At 39.7% G+C, this 20,796-nt stretch overlaps 1 protein-coding gene across 1 annotated transcript in view; it reads left to right on the forward strand.

Annotated features, from left to right (window-relative positions):
• dnah9 (dynein, axonemal, heavy chain 9) overlaps positions 1-20,796 on the forward strand; it is a gene marked incomplete at both ends in the record, with an annotated part of 232,712 nt that overhangs the window by 151,935 nt on the left and 59,981 nt on the right. Inside the window, 6 exons of the mRNA XM_079260636.1 lie at positions 3,981-4,061; positions 4,646-4,825; positions 10,242-10,472; positions 12,010-12,204; positions 13,254-13,373; positions 20,329-20,517. Coding sequence (XP_079116762.1) covers positions 3,981-4,061; positions 4,646-4,825; positions 10,242-10,472; positions 12,010-12,204; positions 13,254-13,373; positions 20,329-20,517 — 996 coding nt within the window. The remainder of the gene's footprint in view (positions 1-3,980; positions 4,062-4,645; positions 4,826-10,241; positions 10,473-12,009; positions 12,205-13,253; positions 13,374-20,328; positions 20,518-20,796) is intronic.

Genomic DNA, 20,796 nt, shown 5'->3' on the forward strand with positions numbered 1-20,796 from the left:
ACTTGGTGATAGTCTTAATATTCGACCGACTCTTTTGCGTGGAATCGTGGCAAGCTGAAAGGGCTGTCTTCCCTCCGGCTTGATTTCCCGTCGGTTAATTAGCTGAAAGACAAGCTTGAAAAACAGTCTGTTTTTATTTCCCCAGTGCAACATTTTGATGGAGTCGGACATGAACACAGAGCCCTATTTGTCTGGGAGTTATGAGGAGTTTGTAACTGCTTTAATTTCTCTTTACGACCATCCTCGGGCCGTATGTGTGTGCGTGTGCAGAGAGAGGAGCTCCTGATCCTTTCATTTATTCAGTTTTTTTTTCCTTTTTTAAAAAAATATGCATGCAGTTCATCTTTTTTCTGGCTTTTTATCAGCTTAGACAGGCAAACATTTCCTCTCATAATGGATTAAAGGTCACATGTGTGGTCTGTGGTAAAATCCTGCAGGGCACAAAATGTTATCAGCAGAGGTTAAGACCACTTTGTGAGCCATATTTGTTTGGCTTTCCCAGCCATGCAATCTTATTTATTGCTTTAAGTAACCAAAGAGATGCTAAGGTTTCATAGCACAATGGTGTAGAACAGTGCTTCTCAACCGTTTTTGAACCAACACCCCCCATCTTATATCCAAATCACCCACACAGCTTCTTCTAGAACAGGATGGGGATTGCTGCAGGGGCGATGTCTCAATTATATGCAACTGACCCAGTTATTTCACGCCTAACAAGAATTTTCTTCTATGTTAGGGCATGGTTATGCATGGTACCAGTATCTTTAAATGCCAAATGTATACTTTTTTGTATTTTCTCACTGTCTTGAGCAGCTGTTTATTGAAACTATCCATTCAACTTCGCATAAGCAAAAGTGCGAAAGTGACAACGTTTTTATCTGCCCAAACACTGAAATATTGCAAAAACTTCTGCTTGGCTGATGCATCTAGAACAAGCCACAAGCTGTCCCCAGTCAAGTTTGTGAGAACAAAATGACTCCCACTGAGTATGTCATGGGCTTAAGGTCTCATTTTTACTCAATATTAAGTGTTCTGTCCATCTTGTGTGTTCATATTTCAGTCCATTTTTAAGTACCCAACTGATGCATAGCTAGACATTGCAAACAGAGAGATACCACAAGATATTGTAAGGTAACAGCACAAAATAGCTTACTTTTAATCAGTGAAAGGAGCAAAGAAGAAGAAGAGACCATGATGTGTTCAATGACAGCCCAGACTTGCACCATCGTGCGCTTAATCTTTTTTATGTCTCTAAAAATTTGAATTATCAACCTTTGTTGGGTAAATGTAAATCTTATCCAATAGTGCCAAAAATTGCAGTTCCCCCCTCATTCGCTAGGAGCGACAAAAGGGAGTCAATCCCCTTAGAGTCTCATGTTATAAAAGTCATTCATAGCAGAAATTAACCTGGTCATAGATAGTATATAAAAGGTGGATGGAGCCTTTGTGACATCATCTGTAGGTTTCTGAGAAGCTGAATTGAAGCTCGTTAGGGGGTCCCCACCATCACGCATGCTGTCACTCTGAAAATATAAAAATGGCAAAGAGGTTGAGCTGAGAAAGGAGCTGTGAGAATCGGGGTTGATGATTGACCAGAGGTGTATAAAATAGAAGTAGAAAAGTCCTATCTGGCAGCTCTTTCCAACCAGTCACTAAAACATGTGCATTTAATCAGCTCAGCTCCACTGCAAGGTAGATGAGCCTGCTAGTGAAAACACCTGTTCTGAATGCAGCAGTAGATGAAAAAACATGGCAGGACTTCTACTTTTTCTTACTTCTACTTTATACACCTCTGTGATTGACATCTGTCAGACTGCGACCTACTTGTAGCAAAGAGTTAACCGAGCTAACCTGAAGCTAACAGGAGCTAACCAGCTAATGTAGGTAGGTGAGCTAAAGCTAAGTCACACTTTTAACTGGCTGAAAACTACAGTTGTGCTACACTTTGCCCTCTTGCAGCGGCCCAAATTATACTGAATTTCAAGAAGAAATTGCTTTTAAACAGAGTTGTAAAAAAAAATCCCACTCCCCCACAGCTGTCGTTAAGTTATACCTGACCTATTAAAACTAAAATGGTTATTTGTTTTGTATTACTGATCCATTTAGACACTATTTAAAATAAAAAATTCTGATTGACTTTGTCCTTTTGATTGACAGGTGCCCGATTTCCAGTTAGCTCTTAGCTTTAGGTAGATCAGAGTTTGACAGATGTTAATAATTCATCCACACACGCACAGTCCCCCTCTCAGCTCCACTTGTTTTTGCCCATTTTTCTACACTCCTGGAGCAGCAGCGCGTGATGGTGGGAACCGCCCAATGAGCTTCACTCCAGCTTTTCAGAAACCGACGGCTGACGTCACGGAGACTCCGTCCATCTTTTATACAGTTCATAGTATAACCTCAGATGTGAACGCTACACTGCCCTCTAGTGGAAATGTTGCTGCTCAACCATTCAACTCTAAAATGATGTAAAAGACATATATCAAATATTGTGCTTGCTGTAATTAGAGCCCTGAAGCTGAGCAGGGTGGTATTTGATTTTACTGGGAATCACTGAGTGTTTCTCAGGAAAACCTAAAAGCCAAAGAAATCACAAAAATCAGTTTTGAGCCACACGAACAACAAGTCCCACAACAGATGGAGTGGGGCCCCCACTGAGACCTGATCTCAGCAGCATGTAGGCAGTTTGATGACACAGAGAGAAAAATATAGCGACAGACTAAATTCACAGAACAGTGGTGATGCCCAAGATTATCAAAGCAGCCTGTCTGCCAAGTACCAGGAAAGACTCTGCAATTGTCACAAGAGCAGTTTTAAACTTTTAAAGCCCGACACCCCAGGCCCCCAAAAAATGGGGGAAAATCAAGGTTTTTTTTTTTTTTTTTTTTATGTCGCCCTTAAACAAAAAGTGACAAAAAGAAAAAGAATATTGAAATGTTTTTGTACATTTACTGTTTATTAAATATTATTATGATAGATGCTTCTTTAACTACTTAAAATCCATGAACATCAAATGTTACATTATTTAAGTCTCATTAATACATTTGGTTTTTTACAATTCAGAGGTAAACAAAATAAATCATAACTGCTCCTCTGCACTCAACGATTGTTCATTCACCGCCATGTTGTCCAAAGTGAATTCTGGGAGAAACGAGGCCGGCTTAGGTTTAGTCTAGTTTTAGTCAGTTTTCGTAAAAAAAAATAAGAATTAACAAGAAAATTAAGTATAAGTTCTAACAAATCAATTTGTAAGTAAGCATTGCATATCTACACACAACAGTAGCACACACACATAAGCTAATGAATTGATGTAAGTGCAGCTAAGCTAACTTTAGCCTAAGTTAGCAACCCATTTGCAGCTGTTTAGGTGAGTAAAAATTTGAACTTAAAATTAAATTCATCCCAAGCCAACTGTAGCATAACATTGCATTTAGTTGACGTTTAAACAGAACTTGTTCTAAATTACCTTTCAAAGAATATCAGCATGATGACTGGTGATCATCTTGAGATCAGCTTAGTTTCACCGACAATGTATTCTGTTCATTCAAATTTCTGACCACCAAGCCCCTCTCTTGACACTGCCATCATACTTCAACAGCAAATTAATGAATTCATTTGAATGTGTGTGTGTGTGTGGCTAGTAGCTTCAGGTGTGGGCGTGACCAAACAAGTACAGGATTCAGCAGCATTGCAGATGGTTTTTCTAGCTTTCGGCAGGCAGGGTTACACACAGGAAAGACAGAAAAGTCCTGTGTTTTGAACGTCTGACACACCCCACACTGACATTTTCATCCAGTCTTGTCAGTAAGAACTCACACGTTCAGTCAGTTCGTCAGTCACCAAAGTGCCGTGTTTAGCGCGTCACCATCAACAAAACAATATGTCATCATCATCACTGACAAAAACAACGTCTGAACAATCGGCACTGTTCTTTCATTCAGGTCACATCTGGTCTAATCCTTTGTCTCTTCCTCTGATAGGTGGATGACCTCAAGGCCAAACTTGCTGCTCAAGAAGTGGAACTCAAGCAGAAGAACGAAGATGCCGACAAGCTGATCCAAGTAAATCCATATTCAATATTATTTTGTGAAATGTTGACTCGCTGGCAATACCTCTGTTGACGCCCACACAGACAGTTAAGGTTGCATTTATCCTGGTGTTGAGCTTTCTGTTGATAAGATTTCACCTCTGACCTGTAATACAAAGGAGGTGAGGGACATTTCTCCCGTGCCAGTGGAAGAAATTAAAAATTGAGCCCCAAGATTCAATGCCCCCTTTACGCTGGTAATCCACAGACAGATTAATGTTGTGTGGAAAGTTCTCTATGCGGTTCAGAGAAGGTCTGACTGTGTGATCTTTTCCATCTGTTGTTATCTGCTGCTGTGGATCGATGTCAGATCAGCCTGAGGGGTAAACATTAGCATGATCAACAATGGTTTCTTCACTCAGACCTTTTTTTTTTTTTTTTTTTTAAAGCTGCTAGTTGTTTTTGTACACGAAGTCTCATGTAATTCATACAGTTTGAAGTGAGCACTGATGCTGGTATAGTGGTGGTATTTTCACTGTGACTCTATGCTGTGTTTACTAAGCTACTGTCTGAACTTGCACCATTAATCCTCCAATAAATCCGTTGCGCTGTCTCCAGGAGGTTGGGATAGAAACTGAGAAAGTGTCAAAGGAGAAGGCGGTGGCTGATGAGGAGGAACAAAAGGTGGCGGCCATCGCCGTAGTGGTCAGTGGCAAACAGAGAGACTGCGAGGAGGACTTAGCCAAGGCCGAACCAGCTCTTATAGCAGCTCAGGATGCCCTTAACACACTCAATAAAGTAAGTCTGTTATCCCTCATGATGCCTTCCTGATCTGCACCTATCTGCATCATAACTGTCTCTGTTTCACATGTGAACCCATATGGTTGTGCACATGTGAAACACAAACACACACTCTACACGTGGAAAACATGGTTTCAGGAAAACTTCATGGTAATATGTGAAACCCATGTAAATTCCCATGAGAAGCCCATATAAACTGATCATATGTGAAATTCAAATAATCACATGTGAAACTTATGGGGTTACATGTGTAATCCATGTGACTTTGGTGTGGTCAAATTTCATGATAGCATGTAAAACCAGATCAAACAGAACCACACGGGTTCCACAAGTAATCCCATCGGTTTCACAGAGACATTTTCATAGGGTTCACATGTGAGTTTCACATTGGACTGTACATGGGTCTCATATCAATCAATCAATCTATCAATTAGTCGGTCGGTCGGTCAGTCGGTCAGTCAGTCAATCAACCAACGAACCAACCGACCAACCAACCAATCAACCTTTATCTACAGAATTGGACTTCACATTGGACTGCACATGGGTGTCATATCAATCAATCAACCAACCAATCAATCAATCTATCAGTTAGTCGGTCAATAGGTCAACCAGTCAACCAACGAACCAACCGACCAACCAACCAGTCAACCCTTATCTACAGAATTGGACTTCACATTGGACTGTACATGGGTCTCATATCAATCAATCAACCAACCAATCACTCAAAAATCAGTTAGTCAGTCAGTCATTCAGTCAATAGGTCAACCAGTCAACCAACCAACCAACCAACCAACCAACCAACCAGTCAACCTTTATCTACAGAAAGCTTTTTCTGGTAAATGCAACACAAAGTGCTTTTTTTGGGGGGCGGCTGTAGCTCAGGAGGAAGAGCAGTTGTCCTTCAAGTTGAGGGATCGATTCCAGGCTTCCCCTGAAATGCCGAAGTGTCCTAGGGCAAGACACTGAAACACCCCGATAGGCACATCGGGGGGGTATTTCAGGGGAAGCCTGGAATCGATCCCTCAACTTACCCTATCGGGGTGTGAGTGTGTAGAATGAGTGTGTGTGTGAATGGGTGAATGTGACAAGTAGTGTAAAGCGCTTTGAGTGGTCTGTATGACTAGAAAAGCGCTATAGAAGTACAAGTCCATCCATAAGTCTCCACGCAGCACACTAAACAACGTTGACATTTAAAGACAGTCATTATCTTTCTCACATGCAGGCACAAATACATCCACATACGTGCACGTGCAGACACCCCCCCACCGCTACACAAACATGAACTGGCTAAATCCTTATTTTTTGTCTCTTAGTGTAAAACCATACAAGTAATAATCATGAGAATTTTCATTTATTTAGCTTTGTAATGGGAATTGATGTTAGTTTCACATGTTTATTTTTATTGTTTATTGTTTAAAAGTGTTTGCATTAGCGGTCTCTGAAGTGGGACAGACCAGTCTTCCTGAGGTTCATACAAAAAGACAACAAACAAAACAAAAACAGACAACAATACACAATGACATGATATATTTATAATAATCTACAAGAGTGAACTATTGTAAAAATCCTAGAAACATCAGAAATTATTCACAAAATATTTATATTAATGGGTATCACATTGTATTCATACAAGTATATCCATTCCCTACTCACAAATTCAAATAGTGCGTACTCACATGATACTTTACTATTCAGCTTATCTGTGTCCGATGGGCCATTGTTCCAATAATTAATAGCACAATTAATAACCTTAACCCTTTTAAACATTTGCTTTTGCATGCGTGAACCTGAGTACATCTGACAATCTGGTTATGTATAAAAAAGCAGGTTTAAAAGAAAAAACAATGTAAACGTGTTAAAAACCAGTTCATTGGCTTTTAAAATCAGATTACCATACTGGTGCACAATAATCCAGGTGACATAAAATAAAAGATTTACAATATGTGAAGGTCATTCTGCCCATGTCAGCTGACTATCTATTATAGTGCCCAGTAATCCTACTCTATGTGTTTAGATGCATTTCACATGGCTTTAACATGACAGTTGACATGTCTATCACATGCCATTAAAACGTTCCTAAACCATTTTGTGCTGAATGAATGAATGAATGAATTTATTTCGAGACAGATAAGAAAGCGTGAACATACACATATCCATATACATACACATACAGACATATATACTCCCATACATATACATACATACACACACATATACATACATATGCACACACACATATATACATATACATATATATACATACATACATACACCCACGCACATGTACATATACATACATAAACATATACCCATATATAAATACACACATATGTAGATACAATAAGAATAGTATATGTATCTGTGTATGTATTTCATACAGTATACCCATTTTGGGCAACAAAATAAATAAAAACTGTACCTCGAAAAGGAGTGGGAAGAAGAAAACTTATTAATTCCCACCCCTCGTCATCATATGCATATTTAGGTTGCAATAATTACGTTTTTTAGTTGAAGTAAGTGCATAACATATGTATATTCACATGCTATGATATCAATTAGTCTTGAATTACATATACAATATTAGACAATATGCATACATAAGATATAATTTAATACATTTAGTTGTACTATCAGAATTACTGCCATTACCATATCACCGCCATATATCAACACAATTAGTATTTACTCTATCAACAGTATTAATACTGAATGGTACTGATGGCTAATCTTTGAATTGAATACCCTTTTTTTTAATTATTATTTATTTATTTATTAATTTTTTAAAGTACTTTAGCGTGATGTCCCTTCAAAGGGCCAGGTGTTCAGTGGACCTGCTGCCAGGGGGGGTCAGTCCCCTGGCAACAGTACCACCATTGGCTGAGTGTCCTGTACTATGCATTAAAAGAGACAAGATTTGGGGTCTACTACTAAAAGGTGATAACCTCTCAGCAGCAGAACCCCCCTTGCCTGCCCTTCACTAAGAATTATGCTATGTGTGTGTAATTCATTAAGATAGCACCATTCTCATTTACTTATATATATATATATATATATATATATATATATATATATATATATATATATATATATATATATATATATATATATATATATATATATATAATTTTGTTTATATATATATATTAGAAATTTAGATATAGAATATTATATAGATAGAATAGTGATACTACATTTACATTATATTAATATTATATTTATTATACATTTATAATATTATAACAATATCAAGGTATTATATAATTTTGAAGATATCATAATAATACTTGTACGTTAATTAATTGAAGGTATTGTATATGTTGATGATATAGCAAAAAAATTATAACAGCAATAATAACAATACATGTATACAATTATATCACTGAGTTATCATTGATCAATATTCTAGTAATAAAGATATAATACATTATTATGATACAGTAAAACACCTGACTACTTGCAATATAGGTTATGACACTTTTGAAATAACTATACATACTTCACAGTATTTTCTACTACTAACCATTCAATAGACAAGAACACCATTTAATGAGTAAACATACAAACTCAGTTCTCATTCATGTACCGTGACAATATCATGTTTTTGAATTTTGATTTGAACAGATGAATATTTGGGCATTGCTTGAGTTCTGATCCCAGTTGGTTCCAAAGCTTAACCCCACATATAGACACACACAAGCTTTTTCTAGTGGTTCTTACTGCTTTAACTTTGAAATTACCACAACCCCTCAGATTATACTCCTCTTCCCTCTGCCTAAAAAGTTTTTGAAGATTCACCGGAAGAACATTTTTATTAGCTTTAAATAGAAGCTGGGCTGTATAATAGTCAACTAAATCAAAAAATTTTAACAATTTCGATTGAAAAAATAAAGTATTAGTGTGGTCATAATATCCCACCTTGTGTACAACTCGTACAGCACGTTTCTGGAGTATTATGAGGGGATTCAGTGAACTTCTATAGTTGTTTCCCCACACTTCTACACAATAAGTTAAATACGGCAAGACCAATGAACAATATAACAACAGTAAGGCATTATAATCTACATAGTATTTGGCTTTGTTAATGATTGAAATACTTTTAGAAAGTTTACCTTGTATGTGCCTTATGTGCGATTTCCAATTTAATGTGCTGTCAATAGTTAAGCCCAAGAATTTAATTTCCGACACAGCATCTAAATCAACACCATCAATCTTTATCACTGAATCTACATTTACATTGTGGCTTCCGAAGAACATTGCTTTAGTTTTATTTAAGTTTAAAGATAATTTGTTCAAATCCATCCATGTTTTCACTTTCTTTAATTCACAATTAATGATATGAATCAAATCATTGTAATTGTCATTAGAATAGAATATGTTCGTATCATCTGCAAATAAGATTAATTTTAGTAATTTAGACACCTGAAATATATCATTAATATATAAATTAAACAGCCTTGGGCCCAAAACAGATCCTTGTGGGACCCCACACCCAATGCCCAAATACCCTGATGAAAATTCTCCCATTTTCACATACTGTTGTCTTTCAGTTAAATAGCTTTTGATCCAGCTTAGAGCTACTCCCCTAATGCCATATTTTTCCAATTTTTGTAGTAAAATGCTATGATTTAAAGTATCAAAAGCTTTTTTCAAATCAATGAATATACCAACTGCATATTTCTTCTTATCCAAGCAATTTATCTCTTCCACTGCATCAATAATGGCCATTGATGTTGACCTCGCTGTTCTAAAACCATACTGACTTTCATGAATTAAATATTGTTTATTTATAAAATTCTCTAATCTACTGTTAAACAGTTTCTCTAAAATTTATTATCATCCACATATATCACATATCTCCCATCTGGTTATCTGTGAAACACTTTTGTAAAATCAGATATTTTTATCATAACTTTGTTTTGACTCTTTTTAATCGTTTTTTTTTTTTCTTTTCATTTGATATTTATCCATTTTCTCAGCTTCGGTGTGATAACACATCTTATCCATACAGGTCCTGAACTGTTTAAAACAAGATATAAAATCACAGGATTTAGATCGGATGATGTCTCCCATATGTTCAGCAGGCATTTTACTTCATCCCTGCATCCCATGTCGGTTTCCGAGCCGCCGGAGGGATTTCTGAAAAACACCCTGTGTGTTTAAAGGTGCTCTCTGTTCAAACAAGCAGAACAGACAGTTCAATCACTGCTTAGAGCTCTCTCAAGATGCCTTAATTAGTATTCTCTGTTGCCTCCTCAGAGTCAGCACAGGTTCTTCCTTCTTTAGTCTAATCCCTTCCATTTTCACTCTTTTCTTCCCCATAAGACCACAGAGATGTGCCGTTATGCAAACTCAATTAAATCACTGCTCTTTCAATTTTAAAAATCCATTATTCCTTCTTCCGCTCCGACTTCAGAACAACTTAACCGAGCTGAAGTCGTTCGGTTCTCCCGTTGCGGCGGTGACCAACGTCACGGCAGCCGTCATGGTCCTGATGGCGCCCCACGGAAAAGTCCCAAAGGATCGCAGCTGGAAGGCTGCGAAGGTGATGATGGCCAAAGTGGACACGTTCCTGGACTCTCTGATAAACTTCAACAAGGAAAACATCCCAGAGGCTTGCCTGAAAGCCATCCGGCCCTACCTGCAGGTGAGTTTTCCACTTCTAGCTTCTTCCCCGAAGTTGATGTGCAGCGCTGCGACTCTGCAAGTTAACCGCATAAATCATCATTTCAGCAGCGGCGGGATCATAATGACAGCAGCACAATATGGCTGTCAGGCATCCAAAATGACATCCAAGAGAAAATCAACCAGTAAATTAAGTGTTGCAAATTTACCAGCTGCCCTGATTAAGAGGTTCAGTGGAGCCAATATGAGGTTGTCAGTGCAGCTGATAAACTCACAGCGCACTTCATTTTACACAAACTGTTGATAGAAGATACATTTGTCCTTTTAAAGACAACACTCTGTCATGACTATTCAAAAGCATGTGAAAGTTTATTAAGAAATCAGCCTGCGGGGGAAAATGTGCATTCTCTCACATCGCAGACAAACACAGTTTGTTTATTTATATAAGATGTCATTTAATCACTGTGGCTGCTTCAGTCTGCCATCTGAATATGCCAGACTGAGCCTTTACAGACCCATTACGCAACTTTTTGACCATAAAACTCCACTTTTTCTATGACACCGTGACATCTATCCTGTGCATTTCTGGAGGCGCTGCTGCCCAGCAGCATCCCGAGGCTCAGAAATCAGAACTTTTAATAAGAAACTGGCTGTTTTCAGAACGCAACGTCTCTGATTCAGCAAAGAAACGCAGGAAGATTAAAAGAGAAAAAGACACAAAATAAAAGATATTGTCATATGTCAGAGAGCGGAAGCAAAAGAAAAGTGTTGCGACTTGCAATGAAATCCTTTCAACTCTATCACACCAAACGATCTGCATGATGTGTGGAAAAAAGACAACTTTCAGTGTAACAGGCATAGTTTTTTCTGAATATAAAGCAGGAAATGTTGTAAAATTTGGAAATTCAGAGAGAGCTTGTCACACAGGACGAATGTTTCAGCTCCAAGCTGATGAAGCTGGCAGTGGTCACATGATGGCCTTTAATTTACTTATTCAGAATGAGATCATGTCATGGTCTCACTCCTGTTGACATGGAAATATTCTGAATTGAAGTTTATAACTGAATACTTTGATGTGAAAATTCAAAGTAAATAACTTTTTTCTTTTACTTGAAAGTAAAATCTCTATGAAACTGAATTTTTGCTGTGATGTAAATATTTTTCTAGTTTCTTTGTTGTTTATACAACCCATATGAGGAAATAATGCAATGAATATAGATGAATGTGAATTTTCAATGAATTGAACATCATTTAAAAAAGGAAAAATAAGAAAAATAACCTTTCACTGTGTTAAAACATGAATGTATTGAACTGATAATTATAGTTAATGTCAAAATAAAAACAAGAAACCCATAATATGAACCAAAATTAGATTCAATATTCTGAGAATGATACTGTATATTATTACATCAAGAGCTTTATTATACAGATCCTGACTGCTGTGCACATCACCTGGCTAAAGTTATCTGTTTATGGGATGCATTAAAAGTAAATCACTCATTTCATAAAGTTAAGACTTTATTTGTGGTGTGTGTGTTCATCTCTGGGGTCCTGTCCAGGATCCCGAGTTTCAGCCGGATCTGGTGGCCTCCAAGTCGTACGCCGCAGCAGGTCTGTGTTCCTGGGTTTTAAACATCGTCAAGTTCTACGAGGTTTACTGTGACGTGGAACCCAAACGGCAGGCACTTACCAAGGCCAACGCCGAGCTGGCTGCTGCACAGGAGAAGCTCTCCGCCATCAAAAACAAGATCAGTGTAAGTCAGGTCGTTAAACTGCAGCAGAAAATGTTTCAGTTTACTTCCTGTGTGGAAAAAATCCATTTCTAAAGGAAGAAGATTGGAATATCTGGAGTATATTAACTTTGAAACTTTATTATTTTCCTGTTTTAAAGAGAAGCGGAGAAAGACTTTTATTCTGGGCTTAATTCTATCATTTCTGCGGCTCCGAATGCATCGATAAACACTAACTTTTTTCTGACTGAAAGCTGAAAAACGATTTGTGGAAGCCAGAAAACCTCAGCGCCAAGCATGAAAAGAGGTTTAGAGGCATCTGAGAATCAACAGCTCCATCAAACCCTGAAGATATGCAATATATTAAGAAAGTGATGCAGCAGAAATAAATAGAAACAACCAGAAGCTGTAGGCAGGAAGTGGGGATATGAATTATTTTATCTGTGCTTGAGTGACAGTTGACACATGAGCTCTTTCAGTAACGATGCACCACCAGCTTTTCATCGATACCAAGCTGCTCTATGTGCTTTTAAAGACCTTTGCTGTTCATTAATCTAAACCTAAATCCATCGACCTCAACCCCCCCCCATTAATAACAGCAGCAGTAAATAACTGTTCCTGTTTGCTGATTGACATTCAGTTCATCGGAGGGCCAGAAAGCCCCGGCAGAACGCCGGCGTGGGACATCAGAACCCGCCGAGCGCAGAGTGATGAGGGTTAATAAAATCCAGCACGACTTCTCGCCGTCTTTTTTCAGCCCTCAGTCAGAGAGCAGCTTCGGAGCCAAGGGGAATTAGCCATCCTCAAACTAATCTACTGAACCTGTGTGCCTCTCCACCCATTAATCCTGTTTGTCCTTGTGCTAATTGCTTCCATATGCCAAATAAATCCATAAGAGTCGGAATGACAAGTTTTTAACCCAACTTTTCACACATTTCCAAACTTTTCTCTTATCGACAGGCTCCAGTTTTCTTTCTGTTTTTGTTCTCCGTCTTTATGACACCCTTGTTATACAAGAAGTGCCAATATTTTTCCCTCTGCTTCTCTGCATGTGTGTGTGTTTGGCCCATCAGCACCTTAATGAGAACCTGGCTAAGCTCACAGCCAAGTTTGAGAAAGCCACTGCAGACAAGCTCAAGTGCCAACAGGAAGCCGAGTCCACCGCGCGCACCATCTCGCTGGCCAACCGTCTGGTGAGGAGGGCTGTGGAAACACCAAAACACACACACACACACACTTTTTTGTTCTGTTACCTACCAACATTTCCTTAGAGAACAGTTTGAGAATTTGGTTTGATGTGCAAATGATGATGATAAAAGGTGGTGGTACATGTCGATGTTGCGTCGAGGCTTAAAAATGATGTTGGTAGACTGCAGGAGGAGGAGCAGGAGCAGGAGGAGGAGCAGGAGGAGGAGGAGGGATAAGCAACTGTCTGTCATGAAGAAGAATGACAGCTGACCTAAGATTTAGGATGCGTTCTCCCAGGACAGACTGCTGGACTCGGTATGATGGGAACCTCTGGTCGTATCAGAACTTGTCCCAGCGAGACATTTGTCCCGTTCCATCCTAACATCCCACACACTCATGTTTTGGTTTTGTTTGCCCACATTGTGGTGCGCAGATCCCACAGTGCACGTTGCTTTGTGGTTCTCTTACTCTGTTTGGTTTGTTTCTGGGTGAAAAGATGGCCCTGGGGGTTGGGATGGGTTTGGTGGCAATGCTGACCGGCTCCTTCAGCTGAGCGTTGGAGTCCAGAAGGGGTGGGGCAGAGGGGGGGGTGGGGGGGGGGGGGGGGGGGTGCTCTCTGAAAGGGTTCGGGGTTTGACGTATGTCATGGCTGAGACTTCCCAGTCAACATAATGCTTGCTAGTCTGCAGACCTGTGGCCGACGAAGAAGTGACTTTTCACTGGACTCTGAAGTCCTTCACTATTTAATACTTAACCCTTTTTCCTGTTTGTTCTCTTTGCTGCTGTTGCGCCAGAAATTTCACTGCTGTTGGATGAATAAAGGAATCTTGACTCTTCGGTAGAGGCCTGGGGTGGTTTCTGTTTCTGTTCTGCCTTTTCCTGCTGTGACGGTCTCTTCTCTGAGGGACCAGAGTGTCTGTTCAGAAGATAAAACCAGTTTGAGGCAGAATCTTTCTGCTTTAAAGGGGTCCTATGATGGTATTTGGAGTTTTCTGAGCTTTCTACAGTGTTACAGTGTTGAATCCTCATCAGACATGTGAACGGCACTGTTTTTTATCACCTAAATGCATGTTTGAGTTTGAGTCTGAGTTCCAGCACTCTCTCCATTCGGTTTCCATGGCGACGAAAAACGCCTCGTTTTTTCTACTTGGAAATCCTTGTGACGTCCCGGGGGATAAGGTTCGGTGATTGGTTACCTTCTACTGGTTAACAAGGGCATGTACAAATACATCAGGCGGGTGGAAAACGTGGGATAAAGTTATTTCCAACGATGGCTGGTGAGTTTACCAAAGAGAGACATCCTGCTGCATTCGTTGCTGTGGGTTGCTGTTTTCCACTTCGTTTTCAGGCTCTGATTCAGGTTCCAACATGTAGGGCTGTATGCTATGTGTTGACCTTGTATTTTGTTTTTTTATTGAGTTCATATCAGCCTAATCCTTCTGTTGATGTTATGTTACAATAACGGTGAAAGCAGGTGCGGTGCGCGCTCCTGATGTAGTGCAGTGGCGGGAGGCGGGGCTTAATGCGGAAGAGTCTCAATCCACTCGTTTTGCCCACAGGCTGATCTGACAGCCTACGGAGAGGTTCGGTCTGAAGTAAATAAAGCGATTTGTGGCAATAACTCGATCAATCCCAGCCCTTCTGGTCTCAGAAATAAAAATAAATTAGCCTGAAATGCACATAATAGTTCCACTTTAAAGTGCCGGCAGACCCAGAAGAAGTTGTAGTTTGTCTATGAAATGAACTGAATGTGGTCCATGTCCAGCCGACAACCATGATTTTAGACTGAAGTTTGGAGTTCAGAAGGAGATCTGTTGGTTTCCTTATATAGGCTATTATGAATTGGCTTTCATTATGTTTTCTTTTTTCTCTGTCTGTAAGCATCTTGAGATGGCATTGCCGTGATTTGATGCTATATAAATAAAGCTGAATTGAATTGAGAGGACAACAGATGAATATGGTGCTGTGAAAAAGTATTTGTCCCCTTCGGATTTCTTAGTATTTTGCAAATTTGTCACACTTAAACGTTTCAGATCATCACAAAAATTTTAATATTAGACAAAAATAATACAAAATGCAAAATGTATTTTATACAAAATGCAGTTTTAATTTATTCAGGAAAAAACTCTCCTGACATCTGATGATACCCAACAATTCAGTAGAGCCCAGTTGCAACGTGTCAGATTGCTGTTTCACAACATCATTCGACCCCACATGCAGTATAAGGTTTGCGTGCTGACACCACGTTCTTGGGAAAATACAATACTTTTTACGTTTGCTGCACTTTTCACACATCTTTCACCGCAACGTTACCAACAGTCAGTCTGATGGCCAGCCATTAGCTTTCCTTTTGAGTTGCTCTCCTGTCCAGGTGATTAGAAGTACATCCAGAATCCTGCAGCAGTGGAGCAAACCTCTTCTCTAGCTGCATGTCTGCTTGTTGAGTAGTTGTTGGTTCTCCCTTTGACAACTCTGATCACTGTGTCTGCTATAAAGAAAGGTTGAGGATGTACTGGGTCTGGGTGGTTACGCATGCTAGCTGGTCGCACTGCTAGCCTCAGCGAACTGGCCTATGCTTGTTACTCAGCCTCTCTTTTCTCTGTCAGATGATCCACCGTGTGGCTTAGCACCAACAGCATTCATGGAGGACTATGAAGTAATGCAGTTATTACCTTGTACACATTTCTCCTGTTTCTTCCCAAACATGTTTCTGCTTACTTGCTACATGTTAGCAAGATAGTTGTGTTGTTTCAGCACAGTTTATCTTCCTCCATATTCACCTGTAGATGTTGAATCTTGCTTTTAAGTTTGTAACAGTCATCCTTAGAGAGGGGAGGCATCTTACAGCTAGTTAGCTTTAGCTTACAAGTAGCTATAAATGAGGATTTTTCTATTTGCAGGTCATTAAGTGACACTGGCACTGTTGTAAAAGTGTTTAAATATAGTAGTAGCCAACCAAATCCAGCACAAATTACATTCCCAGTGATTAATGAGGATCCAGGAGCCGCTGGCCATGCATTTCTTCCAGAGAAAAAGGTGAATTTTGGAAGAAAAGTGCAGGCAGAGAAGAGAGTAAAGCTGCAAAACGGACCAGTTAACTCAGTGATTCTCTTAGGATATTTTCCAACATGAAATTAATTTTAATTCTTTAAAATCTTTCCTTAATCTTCTCCTTTTCCTCTCATTTTGTCTTCACACCATCTACACATGCATGAAATGCAGTCCTGTTGGATGTTTTCCTACCATGTGGAGTCCATGTTTTAGCCCTGGTCTCTTCACTCTAAGAAGAAAGATTCCTGCTTACGATAGTCTTAAAGGTTTGTTTCTAATTAGTGCAACTACTTCTTGTACTGAAGTACAGCTCTTTCCAACAAACCTCTGGACATTTAGCTCTGTCATGTAGCATTAGCACAGCTAGCTGCTCTCTTAGCTTAAAGAGAGAAGCCAGTGCATTGATCCAGTGAAGTCTTAGCAGCAACCCTGGAACTTGCTTGTTCCCTATTAAAGCAACACACACCGTCTTATATTTCACTGAAAATCACACCAGCAGCTCTCAGTTAGCTTGAAAAGTCTCTGCCTGCATTTTTTCTGATCTTTATCTTGTCTGAATTAATGGAGAAAACGACATGAAACATTAAAGCTTTGTGATGGTTTAGAGATTTGAGAGGATTTGTGATGCTTTTTATAAATCATAGCCTCCATTCTAAGAGACTTTTAATTTCATTCACTTGTGATTATCTGCTTTTTGGATTTTAAATGAAAAAGACTGTTTAAGCTTCTTGTGTTTGTGATATACGCACATGTTAGCAAAGTATTTGTTCATCTGAATGACACCCAATTCCTTATCCATAGAGTTGAATATATCAAACCACCCTTTGTAGCTACAACAGCTTCAGCTCTGCTGGGCAACTTTCCACATGTGGGAGTGGGTTCATGGGAACTTTTGATCATTCTTCCAGAAGCATTTTCCTGATGTTGGACAAAAAAGGTCTGACTCGCAGTCATCACTCTAACAAATAGGACCCTGTGCCAGCCATTCGAGTTCTTGCACACAAAACTCGCTAAAGCCATGTCTTTATGTACCTTTGCTTCATGCTCTGGTGCGCTGACCTGTTGGACCAGGAAAGGGCCGTCCTCAAACTGGTCCCTCAATGTTGGGAGCATGAAATTGTCCAAAATGTCTGGTTTGCTGAAGCATTCAGAGTTCCTGAGCCAAACTCCTGTAAAACAGCAGCACACTATGATTTCTACCAAACTTTATACTTGGCACAATGCCGTCACACACTTTCTGTCGTCCTGGCAACAGCCAAACCCAGACTGGTCCGTCACATTGTTATGCGGAAAGACGTGATTCATCACTCAAGACAACACGTCTCACAGCAATGGCAGCTCGGTTTTCACCATGTTTGGTTCAGATGCAGCAGCTCGGCCATGGTAACCGAACACCAAGCTGTTTGGGAACTTCTGTGGAGGATGTCTGAAAGTTACATGATGTTTAGAGGTCTGCAGTGACTGATGTAGACTGGTTGTACAGGTGGTATCCCGCCCCACGGCACTACGCTGGAATGTACAGCTCCTGTGTATGAGCCGTTCTTTCCCAAAGTCTGCATGGCGGCTTGCCTTTATACGTCTGTGGGCTTGGAAGTGACTGGAACACATAGATTTAAAGAGTACATTTGTGGATGTGTAGATATTTGAGTTGTGAGAATATGATCATTTAATTAAATAATAACAGACTTTATTTATACTGTGCCTTCTTATGGACCCTCTCAAAGCGCTTCCATTTGATCCATTATTCATCCATTCCACATTCATCTGTGGTTAGGGTAAGCTGGAGGCAAGGAGAGGGAAGTGTCTTACCCACAGTCACAAGGACAGATGACTGGACCACCCTCTGGTCATTGGACGACATCAATAAACTTAATTTAATTTATGCTAATTAAATTAAATGAACTAATATAGATAAGGAGGGGGAGTTTGTGGTGGGCTGGATCCTGTGGTGTGTGACTGGAATATCGGAGTTGGTACTGGTTCAAGTGTGTGTTTGTGTGTGTTTCTGCTCATCTTGGTTTATAGTTTGGTGTTTCTTTGTCCTCGTGTTTTGTCGGTGCTCCTGATGATTGTCAGCTTTGTTTTCCTGTAAAGGCCGTCGGATGTTTCTGTGCAGGTGTAGCAGCTGGTTATCTGGCTTCTCGTTGGATTGAAGGTCCGTTGCTTTCTGTGTGGTGTGTCTGTTTCGTCCATGGTCAGTGATATTTCTAATGACAACTTGCTGCAATATTTTCATCTCTACGTACACGTAGTCCGGTGAGTTAAAGCACTGTAATCTTCCTCTGTTACGGGGTGTCAACTGATTCAGCTGTCTTTGACAGGTGAATGGGAGAAATGCGCTGTAGCTTGTTGTTTAGCACAGAAAGTACATCGAGGCCAACATGAAGTTGTTCCTTTACTTTAGCATAGTAGCAAGTTTTGTAAAATAGAAATAAAAATGTGTTATAAAATGTTTACTGTGGGACCATGATATAAGCAGATTAAACAGTTTGGATCCATGCATGCACAACACGGAGTCTAGAGTCTAGAGCACTGTTCCTTGTTGTTTCACCCTTGCTAAATAAATAAAATAAGAATAAAGAAAAAAAGATGATGAAGAGGAGCCTTATAGCCACAAATTCCTCTTGGCAAAGCATATTTGCTTGATCCAACACATCAGTCAGATCCTCACTCTGCTGCGACCATGTTGGACAGGACACCTTAAAAATACAGAAATAAAATAATAATAGGGATAAATTATTTTTTTAATATTTGTATTTGTTTTATATTTTTTAAGGTTATTTTACCATTTTTATTGATATATTTTATTAAATTAAAAATTACATTTCAATAAAATATAATGATTTAAACATATTTTATTTGCATTCAATCTTTTTAAAATTCTAAATTTCTTTAGTTTAATTATTTTTTCAATCAATAAATAAATCAGCTTATTTAAACATTACATTTGAAAATATAAAATTGTATTTTTTTAATTAAATCCATCAATTTTCTCTACTGCTAAGTCCAGCTCAGATTCCCAGCCATCATTCCCTCCCAGAGAGGATTTAGAGCAACCAGTTAACCCAACATTCATGTCTTTGGACGGTGAGGGGAAGCCGGAGAGAACGTATACACTTAGAGAACAACCACTATTCCTCCAGCCGAGGCTCGAACCAGCAACCTTCTTGCTGCGTGTTGCCACAGTGCTGCCTATTAAAATAGTTGAATGTTGTAATAAATGAATAAAATTCAGCGTGGAGGACAGATTGGAAGACTGGCTGTGGTTTAGAAGTCTGCATTAATGAGCACATCATTTTAATTCCAGTTGCTGGTGTGGTGTTTTTCTCTCGGTCCACAGTACACGACGTACATTTCCACACACATCCATGTCTTTATTTAAATCCCACAATCATCTGGCGCTGTGTGAATTTCCTGATGACAGCAAAACAAAAAGATGAGTGTTGACAGTGTTGGTATGATAATCTAAATTATTCAGAGGAGGCTTTCAAAAGGCCTGACAGGAGCAAGAAAAGGAGGCAAGCTTGTGCTAATCTGCTCGTCAGTCCTGAATATCAATGCAAACGGAGTCAGCCGTCTGAGGCGCTTTGTTCCCGCCGTGTTCGCTGAGGTTACAGTGTGTATTAAAACCTACGGCCTCTCTAGATAAGATATTAAGGTGAATTTGATTGGTCCTCGGAGAGAAGCCGGATCATTGCGGCAGTAAAACGTCCAGGTGTTGCAACACGCAGAGGGGTGATGAAGGATATGAACAGCTAATAAAAAGGACTTGGAGGCAGCAGATCGTTGTTGTGGTTGGGTGTTTGTAGGTGGACGCATCGACATCAGCAACTCATTTAGATGTGACTTTCCAGGACGTCTGCTGGGACGTTCCGAGGCAGGACAACAGTTTGCATCTCTGCGTTGCAGGTTGGAGGTCTGGCAGCTGAGAACGTCCGCTGGGCACAAGCCATAGAAAACTTCAGGAAGCAGGAGAGGACTCTGTGTGGAGACGTCCTCCTCATCACTGCCTTCATCTCCTACCTGGGATACTTCACCAAGCGTTACAGGCTCCAGCTCATGGACACCTCATGGAGGCCTTACCTGGCTCAGCTGGAGGTGGGGGATGCTTGTTGGTTTCTACTTAATGTGACTCCAGTTGCTGCAAAGATGCAAAAAGTTTTCCATCTTTTGCTCGTGTGCAGATTTATTTCTCCAAACCTTTTTACTTTGAAGCTGAATGTGTTCAGTTTCCAGCGTTCCAGTGAGAACTATCGGCTGGTTTTCATGGGAAACCAGTTTTTCTCATGGATGTGAAAAAGACCTGAAGGGTTCTTGGCTCGCAGAGGAACAGGCTTTGTGTGATAAGCTGCCTCTCGCTGCTCCTTCGCATCGCCA

The sequence above is a fragment of the Telmatherina bonti genome (genome assembly GCF_933228915.1).
Source record: "Telmatherina bonti genome assembly, chromosome: 21".
NCBI classification, from domain to species: domain Eukaryota; kingdom Metazoa; phylum Chordata; class Actinopteri; order Atheriniformes; family Telmatherinidae; genus Telmatherina; species Telmatherina bonti.